This window comes from Oncorhynchus mykiss, chromosome 27 (genome assembly GCF_057628025.1).
Source record: "Oncorhynchus mykiss isolate SJ-2025 chromosome 27, ASM5762802v1, whole genome shotgun sequence".
Taxonomy (NCBI): Eukaryota; Metazoa; Chordata; class Actinopteri; order Salmoniformes; family Salmonidae; genus Oncorhynchus; species Oncorhynchus mykiss.
Window position 1 is genome coordinate 7,144,230 of NC_143048.1, and position 13,410 is coordinate 7,157,639.

The 13,410-nt window shown below is 45.6% G+C and overlaps 1 protein-coding gene across 2 annotated transcripts in view; it reads left to right on the forward strand.

Moving 5' to 3' along the window:
* The window catches only part of LOC110507407 (signal-induced proliferation-associated 1-like protein 3), a 103,453-nt gene that overhangs the window by 71,532 nt on the left and 18,511 nt on the right, over window positions 1-13,410 (forward strand). For both annotated transcript variants that reach the window (XM_021587390.3, XM_036964760.2), the window contains exons 8-12: window positions 637-794; window positions 890-1,472; window positions 1,819-1,917; window positions 2,008-2,183; window positions 6,851-7,096. In XM_021587390.3, coding sequence (XP_021443065.2) covers window positions 637-794; window positions 890-1,472; window positions 1,819-1,917; window positions 2,008-2,183; window positions 6,851-7,096 — 1,262 coding nt within the window. The remainder of the gene's footprint in view (window positions 1-636; window positions 795-889; window positions 1,473-1,818; window positions 1,918-2,007; window positions 2,184-6,850; window positions 7,097-13,410) is intronic.

The window sequence follows — 13,410 nt, forward strand, 5'->3', positions numbered from 1 at the left end:
GGAGGAGAGCAGGCCCTCCGGTACATCCGGACCGCAGGGGCCTCTGTCAGTTGTCCAGCCCCAGGCAGAACTGGTGTCTCAGGCGTACAGAGCTCCAGCAGCACCCCGTAGGGTGTGTTTAGGCTCTATGCTGTCTTGTGTAATTGACACTTTCACACTGCTGCAGAGAGAGAGGGTGGGCAAGCACCGGAATGGACACGGTATGTATTCTGTCACTGTGTGACTGACATTCACACATACTCAATCGAATGTAGCATTACATAAAGATCTGCTAGTTGGCCTCAGCAGTTCTCTCACTGCTCAATGCCTATATCTGTATCCCAATCTCAGACCTACATCCGCGTAGACTGGGACCAATCTGTCTCTCTCTCTCTCGCGGACTTTTCCCAAACAATATACTGGTGCGATAGTGAGTCAAGTGAGCCCGTGTGCCAATTCTGGCTCACTCATGTTAATTTGTGCTCGGTGTCTCCCCCGCTCACTCTCCTTCCCTCCCTCTGCTTCTGTTTGTCTCTCCCCCTGCCAACTCTGTGTCCTTACCTCCACCCTCGCTCGCACTCCTTTCTGTCTCCCTCTTTCACACGTTCCTTTTTGCTCTCTCTCACCCCCCCCCCCCCTCTCCTTTTTCTCCCTCAGCTCCTGAGGAAGAGGCACATAGGGAACGACATCGTCACAGTAATCTTCCAGGAGCCGGGAGCGCTGCCCTTCACCCCTCAGAACGTCCGCTCCCACTTCCAGCATGTGTTCGTCATCGTCCGCGTGCACAACCCCTGCTCCGACGACACCTGCTACAGGTAGGGGGGAGGGGGCACCAACTCTCACCATGGTATCCATTAGGCTGTTGTTATTGGTCGGTTGTTGATGGTTGTTTTTTCTCCCCTCTCTTCAGTGTGGCTGTGACGCGTATGAATGACGTACCTTCCTTTGGCCCGCCCATCCCCAGCGGGGTGACGTTCCGCGGCCCTGAAGCCTTCCGCAACTTCCTCTTGGCCAAGGTCATCAATGCAGAGAGCGCCGCGCACAAGTCTGAGAAGTTCCACACCATGGCCACGCGCACGCGACAGGAGTACCTCAGAGACTTAGCCGAGAACTGTGTGAGCAGTACGCCGCTAGACTCCGCGGGCAAACTCAACAACCTCATCTCGCTGGCGTCGAAGAAGAGAGAGCGGGCGCGGGCGAGAGAGGGGGCAGAGTTGGGAGCGGCCGGGGCGGTGGCGTGGAGGGTGCTGGCCCAGGACTTCAGTGGCGGCGGGACGGAGATCTCCTGCGCTCTGGGCGTGTCGGCAGAGTACATCCTCCTGGCAGACTGCAACACCAAGGAAGTGGTGTTCAACTGCTTCTGCGCCGACGTGATCGGCTGGACGCCGGAGAGGCTGGCGCTGAAGATCTTCTACGGGAGAGGAGACCACATCGCCGTCAGAGTCCCCGAGGGCTTTGCTCAGGACATCAGGGAGGTGGTGCAGAGGTTAAAGGTGAGCGGGCAGAGGTCACAGAGCTGGGGAAGTTAACCAGGGGTATGGTGGCAGGGAAGAGTATGAGGCAGGGAAGAGTTTAACTGGATTTTTTTGTGTGGAAGAAATTAGACAAAAGTTTTGCTGAAACCCACAGGCACCCAGGCTAAGATGACTGTGATTATTGTCAAGAGGAGGTTCAACACTCATACTGAAACTAAAAATCTATGAAAATAGCATGTTTGGCTGTTGTTGTGTGGCAGTATAATTATGTATTTAATGACGCATTTAAAACCACCAGCCTTTTGAAGCCCTTTTATTTGCTGAAAGCCCCTAAGCTCTTCCCCCTCCCTCCCTCTCTCCCCAGGCGCTGACGGTGGGCTGTGAGACGGCGGATATGACTCTGAGGAGGAACGGCCTGGGACAGCTGGGGTTCCACGTCAGTCTGGACGGCACCGTGGCTGAGGTACTTTCCCCATACTTTCTAAAACACGTTTTTCAGTAAACGCATGTAAAAATCCGACCTAAAATTGTATTGAAAGTACGATTATTTTAGGTGGAGGAGTACGGCTTCGCCTGGCAGGCAGGGCTGAGGCAGGGCAGCCGGCTGGTGGAGATCTGCAAGGTTGCCGCGGTAACCCTGACACACGAGCAGATGATCGACCTACTGAGGACGTCTGTCACCGTTAAAGTGGTGATCATCCCGCCCTACGAGGAGGGAGGGCCCCGCAGGTCAGTGTGTGCGCGTTTGAGTGTGTGTATGTGAAAATGAATGCGCTTGTGTGTTTGCTGTCAAAGCATCATCCTGCCTCTGAGGATGTGTTGTAGAGAGAGAAGACGCACACACAGCAACACACACAGAGCTGAGAGATGCTGGCCAGACGTCTCTGTTCTGAGGAGAGTTTTGAGTGGGTGTGTGTGAAAGGGAGGGAGGCGAGAGGCACATGGTGTGGGCTTGGTGAAAGAGGAGAGGGAAAGAGAGACGGATAGAAAGAGGCAACAATAGAATGAATCGTGTCCTTTCAAGCTTTCTTATTCCCCGTCTCTCGTTCTGTCCGTCAAGGCCTGTGTTTTTCCCTCAGCCTCTCTCTCTCGCTATCTCCCCTTCACCCATCTCCGTTCCTCTCAACCTTTCATCTGAGTGTGGGCCTTGAGTACAGTGGGATAATGAGGCTCTATTAAATACTGTGGGTTTGAATGTTACTGAGATGAATACGCACTGACTACACACAGTGTGACTAGTCTCTACTCGATTTCTAGCCCAGCTTGGCGGTGTCCCAAATGGCACCCCTTTCCCTATTTAGTGCGCTGCTTTTGAACAGGGCCCCGGTGAAAAGTAGTGCACTATATAGGGTGCCCCCCCCTCCCAGAGTGTGCTGCTCTGTAGTCGGTCACAAGTAGCAGGATGTCTGTTCTTGATTGAGTTGGGGGATGCTAAATACAGTAATTGTGCTGCCGGGGCTGTGTGATTGCACCGTCGTTGGATTTCTTCAATGTGTAAGGCAGTTTAATTGCATGACTTAAACCCCTTTGATACACACACACACACACACACACACACATGCTTACTCCTCCACACACACTACGTAATTAGTCTTGTATTTCACTCTTTCTGTTCCGCCCTCTCTCTTTCACCCCCCCCCCCCTCCCCCTCTCGATCACACTCGTTTGCTATAGTGATCCGGGACAACAGATTGCATGAGATTAAGGCCCGGAATCTGCAGAAAGAGGGCAAATAAATAAATAAAGAGGCGATAAATTAAAAATGTGTGCTCCATGCTAATGAAAAGGGTAGAAAAGGAGGGAGAGAGATAGTGTGTGTACAGTAGGCTAGCCGGCATTGAATGGGAAGACGTGTCTGAACACCTCTCAGGTGGGAGAAGCCAAGTGGGAGGGAGAGAAGGAACTGGCTTCACGTTCTCCTCTTTCTCTCCCCCTCCCTGTGTGTGTGAGAGAGAGAGAGCTCCCCAGCTGTCAGGCCGGCCATTGCGATGGAGCCGTCTCTGGAAGTGGGCACTGGTGTTCTCTCTCTCTCGAAGGTTGGTACTCTGGTGTGTGTGCATCGCGCGCGTTCTTATCCAGTGTCTGTGTGTGTGTGTGTGTGAGGGTTGTTTTCGTGGCTTGACATTGGCAGTCGTATTCATGCGTTTGTGTGGGATCTAGGTTTTTCCTTCCAAGGTTGGTTAGTACACTCACTGGTATATGTATGAGTGTGATAGTGAGACCATCATTCTACTCATGCAATGTCTCCTGGTATCTTTCATACCGACAGTGCATGTGATGTTGCGTGGTCCCCTCTGTGTGTGTGTGTGTGTGTGCTCTGTTTACCTTAGCCTGCAGTGGTAGTAATGGTGTGTTTGTTTGTTTGTTTTCTAAAGCAGTCTTGGGCTTAGTGTGGCCAGGCCAGTGTGATTGAGCTTAATCCAGGTCAAATAGTACGGGAAAGATCACACGGACACATACAGACACACACTGGACAATCTGCCCAGCTATCCTTTGATTCTTTGTTCCTGCACTCCTCTTCTTGTCCGTTACCTAGGCTATATTCAGATGTTCTGTCACTTTCTCCACTTCTCATCTCTTTTCCTTGTCCTCTAATTTATTCATTTTTCATTTTCTTCCCTTTACCCCCCCCCCCTTTCTTTCTCCTCTCTTCTGTCTCTCCTCTCCTCGTCTCTATCTTCCCTCTCTTCCTTTCACTAGTCTGTCCCTCTCCTCCTCTCTCCTCTCCCGCACATGGTCTGGTGTCTGAGGCAGCCTTTGCTGTGGCGCTGCGTGGTGCCTCTTCAACCTCCAATAATAGACTTTACCATGAAATAGTGATGAAGGACGAAAGATGCATGTGCCGTTTCTGCTCAAGGCTTCAGTGAGGATGTTGAGAGGGTGAGTCTGTCGCGCAGGTGCCCTGGTTAAAAAAGGGATCTATTGCTATTGAGCCCCCCCCCCACTGAAACTGATGTTGGTCATTGTTGTCTCATTATTGCGTCATTGTGTTCCTTTTGGGTTTGCTCGAGGTTTTCAATGTGCACCTCATTGTATGTGGTAGTGCAGTGACTACTCGAAAGGTCCAGGTCATGACTGTTATCGGGGGGAAGTCGAAGAAAAGCCTGATATCTCCACGGGATCTCATGAAAGTATTTAACTAGAGCGGACTCGGCTTAGGCGGCCATTTCCACATGCCTTGCGTGTATAAAGTCAATGCAAGTTGACACATCTGGGCTCCGTGCACGCAAATAAAAGGCTGACGGAGAGAATCGTTATGATATTAGTTAGTTAGGTTTATCTTATTGTGTTCCTGCCCAAATGAAAACTTGAGCAACAGCTGGGTGACTAAAAAGGTCAGGGCTTGGATTCTACAGTGCCTTGCGAAAGTATTCGGCCCCCTTGAACTTTGCGACCTTTTGCCACATTTCATGCTTCAAACATAAAGATATAAAACTGTATTTTTTTGTGAAGAATCAACAACAAGTGGGACACAATCATGAAGTGGAACGACATTTATTGGATATTTCAAACTTTTTTAACAAATCAAAAACTGAAAAATTGGGCGTGCAAAATTATTCAGCCCCTTTACTTTCAGTGCAGCAAACTCTCTCCAGAAGTTCTGTGAGGATCTCTGAATGATCCAATGTTGACCTAAATGACTAATGATGATAAATACAATCCACCTGTGTGTAATCAAGTCTCCGTATAAATGCACCTGCACTGTGATAGTCTCAGAGGTCCGTTAAAAGCGCAGAGAGCATCATGAAGAACAAGGAACACACCAGGCAGGTCCGAGATACTGTTGTGAAGAAGTTTAAAGCCGGATTTGGATACAAAAAGATTTCCCAAGCTTTAAACATCCCAAGGAGCACTGTGCAAGCGATAATATTGAAATGGAAGGAGTATCAGACCACTGCAAATCTACCAAGACCTGGCCGTCCCTCTAAACTTTCAGCTCATACAAGGAGAAGACTGATCAGAGATGCAGCCAAGAGGCCCATGATCACTCTGGATGAACTGCAGAGATCTACAGCTGAGGTGGGAGACTCTGTCCATAGGACAACAATCAGTCGTATATTGCACAAATCTGGCCTTTATGGAAGAGTGGCAAGAAGAAAGCCATTTCTTAAAGATATCCATAAAAAGTGTTGTTTAAAGTTTGCCACAAGCCACCTGGGAGACACACCAAACATGTGGAAGAAGGTGCTCTGGTCAGATGAAACCAAAATTGAACTTTTTGGCAACAATGCAAAACGTTATGTTTGGCGTAAAAGCAACACCGCTGAACACACCATCCCCACTGTCAAACATGGTGGTGGCAGCATCATGGTTTGGGCCTGCTTTTCTTCAGCAGGGACAAGGAAGATGGTTAAAATTGATGGGAAGATGGATGGAGCCAAATACAGGACCATTCTGGAAGAAAACCTGATGGAGTCTGCAAAAGACCTGAGACTGTGACGGCGATTTGTCTTCCAACAAGACAATGATCCAAAACATAAAGCAAAATCTACAATGGAATGGTTCAAAAATAAACATATCCAGGTGTTAGAATGGCCAAGTCAAAGTCCAGACCTGAATCCAATCGAGAATCTGTGGAAAGAACTGAAAACTGCTGTTCACAAATGCTCTCCATCGAACCTCACTGAGCTCGAGCTGTTTTGCAAGGAGGAATGGGAAAAAATGTCAGTCTCTCGATGTGCAAAACTGATAGAGACATACCCCAAGCGACTTACAGCTGTAATCGCAGCAAAAGGTGGCGCTACAAAGTATTAACTTAAGGGGGCTGAATAATTTTGCACGCCCAATTTTTCAGTTTTTGATTTGTTAAAAAAGTTTGAAATATCCAATAAATGTCGTTCCACTTCATGATTGTGTCCCACTTGTTGTTGATGCTTCACAAAAAAATACAGTTTTATATCTTTATGTTTGAAGCCTGAAATGTGGCAAAAGGTCGCAAAGTTCAAGGGGGCCGAATACTTTCGCAAGGCACTGTATCTGTACGCGTGCTCATAGACACACTCATACACTTGACCGAGGCCTCACAGTAGGGGATAGAGTCCCCCCCACCCCTTTCCCATCCTGAGGTATCAAGGGAGCTCATTAGTTCTTGTGTGTGAGCTGTTGGAGGGGGATGCTGAAGGGAATATGCTGAGGGAGAGTATGGAGGAGTTCAGGGTTTTCACCTGCTCAGCTTAAGTTCAGCTTGAGTTCGACTGCAGCTCCTGTGAGCGAGGTGGACCTCTTATCTGAGTGCTGTAGTTGTGTGTGTGTGTGTGCGCGCACAAGTCTGTGCGTAGCCACTGCTATTTTGTAAGCAGCTATGACATCTTTCCAGTCGTTGTCTGGTGTTAGTGTGTCGTCTTGCAATCCAACTGCAGTAGTACTGACTCGCCATTCCCCCTCTCTGTCTATAGGGGCTGTACAGAGGAGTATGAGATGAAGACCATGGAGCAGAAGCCAGAGTCTGAGCCCGTGGCAGCAGGCTACCGGCCCTCCCCTCGCACCCCTGTCTTGCGCTGGGACAGCCCCGCCGGCCTGCACAGTGCCCCCACCCCTCAGCGTTGGACCCCTATGGGCCCCCCACCACCCCAACCCCGCTCACACAAAGCCATGGTCATGCCCATCCCATACAGGGAGGCCCAGCATCTCTCCAACAAGAGGTGAGACACTGGCGTGTGTTTATGTGTGTGATTGTTTGCCTTGGGCTTAGACACTGGTGTAGTTGTCCTTGTTTGCTTCAGCTTCTTGAATGGGTGATCCTCTGCTAATGACCTGCTGTCATTCTCATAAATGCTTCGACAATGAGATTATTCTTATAAAAATGTAAAGCAGGACAAAACAGCATGATTTGGAAATGTAACCCATACAATGGTCCTTTTTGGAGGAAGGATTGTTTATGTATTTTACAGTTATCTAAAAGCATATTTGAAAAATAATTCATCAAAGATGGCATTTTTATGACATTTTGGGCTGCCCGGGCCTCTTAAGACTCCACAATGTTTTCATCTGTAGGTGCTACAAAGCAAAAATGTGTATTATGAAGCTTTACAGCTTGCTCTTTAATATGAGTAGTATTTTAATATCTACATTAAAAAAAATAGATATACAGTTGAGGTCGGAAGTTTACATACACCTTAGCCAAAAACTTGACATTTAATCCGAGTAAAAATTCCTCGTCTTTGGTCAGTTAGGATCACCACTTTATTTTAAGAATGTGAAAATGTCAGAGAATTATTTATTTCAGCTTTTATTTCTTTCATCACATTCCCAGTGGGTCAGAAGTTTACGTACACTCAATTAGTATTTGGTAGCATTGCCTTTAAATTGTTTCAGGTAGCCTTCCTCAAGCTTCCCACAATAAATTGGGTGATTTTTGGCCTATTCCTCCTGACAGAGCTGGTATAACTGAGTCAGGTTTGTAGGCCTCCTTGCTTGTCGCACACTCTTTCAGTTTTGCCCACACATTTTATATGGGATTGAGGTCAGGGCCAATACCTTTACTTTGTTGTCCTTAAGCCATTTTGCCACAACTTTGGAAGTATGCTTGGGGTCATTGTCCATTTGGAAGACCCATTTGCGACCAAGCTTTAACTTCCTCACTGATGTCTTGAGATGTTGCTTCAATATATCCACACATTTTCCCCCCTCATGATGCCATCTATTTTGGAAAGTTCACCAGTCCCTCCTGCAGCAAAGCACCCCACAACATGATGCTGCCTCCCCTGTGCCTTGCGGTTGGAATGGTGTTCTTCGGCTTGCAAGCCTCCCCCTTTTTCCTCCAAACATACCGATGGTCATTATGGCCAAACAGTTCTATTTTTGTTTCATCAGACCAGAGGACTTTTCTCCAAAAAGTACGATCTTTGTCCCCATGTGCAGTTGCAAACTATTGTCAGGCATTTTTATGGCGGTTTTGGAGCAGTGGCTTCTTCCTTGCTGAGTTGTCTTACAGGATATATGACTCGTTTTACTGTGAATATAGATATTTTTGTGCCTGTTTCCTTCAGGATCTTCACAAGGTCCTTTGCTGTTGTTCTGGGATTGATTTGCACTTTTCGCACCAAAGTACGTTCATCTCTAGGAGACAGAACGCGTCTCCTTCCTGAACGGCATGACGGCTGTGTGGTCCCATGGTGTTTATACTTGCGTACTATTGTTTGTACAGATGAACGTGGTACCTTCAGGCGTTTGGAAATTGCTCCCAAGGATGAACAAGTCTTGTGGAGGTCTACATTTTATTTTCTGAGGTCTTGGCAGATTTCTTTCACAGTAAAGTTCTGACCCACTGGAATTGTGATACAGTGAAATAATCTGTCTGTAAAGAATTGTTGGGAAAATGACTGGTGTCGTGAAGAAAGTAGAAGTCCTAACCGACTTGCCAAAACTATAGTTTGTTAACAAGAAATTTGTGGAGTGATTGAAAAACAAGTTTTAATGACTTTAACCTAAGTGTATGTAAACTTCAGACTTCAACTGTATATACAGTACCAGCCAGAAGTTTGGACACAGCTACTCATTCAAGGTTTTTTCTTTATTTTTACTATTTTCTACTTTGTAGAATAATTGTGAAGACATCAAAACTAGGAAATAACACATATGGAATCCTGTAAGCAAAAAAGTGTTTGAGATTCTTCAAAGTAGCCACCCTTTGCCTTGATGACAGCTTTGCACAATCTTGGCAGGTGTGCCTTGTTAATAGTTAATTTGTGGAATTTCCTTCTTAATGCATTTGAGCCAATCAGTTGTGTTGTGATAAGGTAAGGGTGGTATACAGATTTTTTTTTTTTTTTTAATTACTTTTAAAAAGACCAAGTCTGTATTATGGTAAGAACAGCCCATTTACTTTAGAGAACAACAAGAACAGCCCATTACATTCTACCATTACTTTAAGACGTGAAGTTGAGTCAATCTGGAAAATGTCAAGAACCTCACATTTTTTCAAGTGCAGTCGCAAAAAACATCATGCGCTATGATGAATCTGGCTCTAATGAGGACCGCCACAGGAAAGGAAGACCCAGAGCTACCTCTGCTGCAGAGGATAAGTTCATTAGTTACCAGCCTCAGAAATTGCAGCCCAAATAAATGCTTCATAGAGTTCAAGTAACAGACACATCTCAACATCAACTGTTCAGAGGAGACTGCATGAATCAGGCTTTCATAGTCAAATTGCTGCAAGGAAACTACTAAAGGAGACCAATAAAAATAAGACTTGCTTGGGCCAAGAAACACGAGCAATGGACATTAGACCGGTGGAATATGTCCTTTGGTCTGATGAGTCCAAATTGGAGACTTTTGGTTCCAACCGCTGTGTCTTGGTGAGATGCGGTGTGGGTGAATGGATGATCTCCGCATGTGTATTTCCCACCGTAAAGCATGGAGGAGGAGGTGTTAAGGTGTGGGGGTGCTTTGCTGGTGACACTGTCTGTGATTTAGAAATCAAGGCACACTTTACCAGCATGGCTACCATAGCATTCTGCAGCAATACACCATTCCATCTGGTGTGAGCTTAGTGGGACTATCATTTGTTTTCCTACAAAACAATGACCCAACACACCTCCAGGCTGTCTAAGAGCTATTTTACCAAGAAGGAGAGTGATGTAGTGCTGCATCAGGTGACCTGGCCTCCACAATCGCCTGACCTCAACCAAATTGAGATGGTTTGGGTTGAGTCGAACCACAGAGTGAAGGAAAAGCAGCCAACAAGTGCTCAGCGTATGTGGGAACTCCTTCAAGACTGTTGGAAAAGCATTCCAGGTGAAGCTGGTTGAGAGAATGCCAAGAGTGTGCAAAGGGTGGCTATTTGAAGAATCCCGACAATTAAATGTGTTTTGATGTAACAATTGTTTGGTTACTGCATGATTCCATATGTGTTATTTCATAGTTTTGATGTCTTCGCTATTATTCTACAAAGAAAAACCCTTGAATGAGTAGGTGTTCTAAAACCTTTGACCGGTAGTGTATATACACAAATATTTTGTGGATTTGGCAAATGTTTCAATATGTTGTTGAACATGATATACTCTACGGGCATGTCAAAGTTTCAGAGTGGGATCTCTGCTAGTTTGAAAGTTATGGCCTGTTTTATAGAGAAATTGGCATAGAAGGCAATGTAACCAATAACAGCCCTTTTACTTGTGTCATTGCACATCCTGCAAATCACCAGCAGAGGGCGACCATTTTTAATCCATTTTCACGTTCGCCGTGTTGCTAATGCTTACAAATAGGATCTTAACTCTGAAAGTAAGAGATCCCAGTCTGGAACTTTGATATGCACATAAACCAGGGCTCTAAAGTGAGAACAGTTTGCTGTGTGACTGGGAGTTTTATTTTGGGAGCACTGTGGAACTATGTAAAAAAAAATCTCCCAGATAATGATTGTTGTAATGATAAGGCTTTGAAGTGTCGTTGTTTCCAAGTTCCCTAGAGAAACCATCGAGTGCCGATTCGTTAGTGTCATGGTTGCGCCATTACTACAGCGAAAACAGCTTGCCTCGACTAGCCCAACCAGGTCAAGAGCTCTTACCCATATTACCGTCACAGCATTTTTATCTTCCTATAGAGGATCGTCGCATTTTACATTCATAAAGTGTGTCTTGGGCCATTCTAAAACAACTTGCTCATGGACATTCTTAAACTATCCCCAATTCAATGGAATTGCAAACCTCTGCATGCACAGTGCATTCTTCCATCACATGTACAGCTGATTCTCAAGATCTTTCACACTAATGAGATAATATTGAGCCCACACTACTACACTGTCTGAGCCAAGGACTACATGCTTTCTGGTAAGTTTTGATTACAATACTGGGTGGGGTGAATATATTTTATGACATACATGATTTGTTGTTAACTAGTAAATAGTAGCCTACAGCAAAGTGTGTTTAAATCATTTCTAACTTAACAATTTCTGCAAGTTTTGCTACCATGTGGGTTTTAGCTTGCTTGAGCCTGCTAACTAAGGAGTGTTAATTCACTTGCTTCCATAAACATTTATCTTACAAAGGAGTTGTTTAATCTAACTGCTTAACTATTTATCTGTACATGGAATTGTATTTTTAATTTTTGTACTAATTTGTTTTCAATCTTTACAGGAAAATGCCACGGGCACTATCTGATGTGTGGAGACATTGCACTGCAGCTAATGTAGAAGGAAAAGCTGCAAATACTGTGTATTTGTGTAGAATATGTGAAGAATGCAACAAAGATGCAGAATCATCTGGCCAAGTGCATAAAGTTCCCTCAGCACTCACAACAAGCAACCTCTGACAAAAGTATGTCTACTTCTATTTGAGGTGAAAAGGATGAATCAGACACCTTATCAATAGCAACAGCTCATGGTCCTCCTGGAATCAGAAGTTGTTTTTGACTCAATGGAGGAACGAGAGAGAAATGCTGATGAATGTCTTGCTCGAGATGTGTATGCAACTGGTTCACCTCTAATGCTCACAGGCAATGTGTATTGGAAGAGATTTCTGAATGTTCTTCGCCCAGCATACACCCCTCCAACCAGACAATGCTGCTCAAGCATTGAATCAGCTCCTCAAGGACATCATGGCACTGAAGACAATGGATACACTCTACAAGAGAGCCAAGGAAATGGTTAGGTATGTGAAGGGTCCTCAAGTTATAGCAGCAATCTACCTCACCAAGCAAAGTGAGAAGAATAAGAGCACCGCATTGAAGCTGCCCAGCAACACCCTTTGGGGTGGTGTCATCATGTTTGACAGTCTTCTGGAGGGGAAGGAGTCTCTCCAAGAAATGGCCATATCACAGTCTGCCGATATGGACAGCCCCATCAAGAGGATCCTCCTGGATGATGTATTTTGGGAGAGACTGGTAAGCAGCCTGAAACTCCTGAAACCTATAGCAGTAGCCATTGCACGAATTGAAGGAGACAATGCCATCCTGTCTGACTCTGCTTGCAGATGTAAGAGAAGAAATCCGTACTGCCCTGCCCACTTCACTGTTGCTCCAAGCAGAGGAAACTGCAGTTCTGAAATATATCAAAAACCGTGAAGACTTCTGCCTGAAGCCCATTGGACCCCAAGAGCATCCTGTCTGGTGCAGAGATCAACAAGGCATATGGTGTCATCACTACCGTGTCTCGCCACCTTGGCCTGGATGAAGACAAGGGTCTTGGCAGTCTGGCGAAGTACACTTCCAAGCAAGGGCTTTGGGATGGAGATGCAATATGGCAATGTGCCAACATATCTCATCAGCCACCTGGTGGAAGGGACTTTGTGGGTCTGAGGCGCTTTCCCCTGTTGCCTCCATCACCCTCCAAATCCCACCAACATCAGTCGCCTCAGAGCGCAACTGGTCCTTGTTTGGGAACACACAGACCAAAGCACGCAACAGGCTGACCAATACAAGGGTTGAAAAATTGGTGGCCATCCCCAGTCAAATTTGAGGTTTTTTGAGCCTGACAACGGGTTATCCTCAACAAGGTTGGAAAGTGACAGTGAAGATAAGCCCGCAGTCTGATGTTCAAGAGGTGGACATTGAGGACGTCCAGGGAGAAGACATGGAGGCCTGAGAGGAAGACAACCAAAGCTTTAGTTTCTAGACTATCATTTTACAGATGTATGTTGAAAACATTTTTGGGAGATTCGATGGATCATTGGGGATCATTCCCTTTTTGTTGTTCAGTGAAATCACCCCATGTGAAGTCAACTCATTTAATTAAAGTTCAATTCGTAACTAAATTGTTTTTAAAATTTCTTTTGGAAGGATTTAATAATTTGCAATTATGTCTAACTTATGATAAGGTAAAAGGTTTCTGTCTCCATATGATATGGTAAATATATCCAATTCAAAAAACATCTACATTTAAATGGTATTAATATTAATTTGCATATATTCTCGTTAATTCCCATATATTCCCGTTAATTCCCACGGAAAGTTTCCACCTCTGAATATACCCCAAAATGTGCAACCCTACTTGTGATTAATCTTTGCTGTCCCGCTGTGCTCC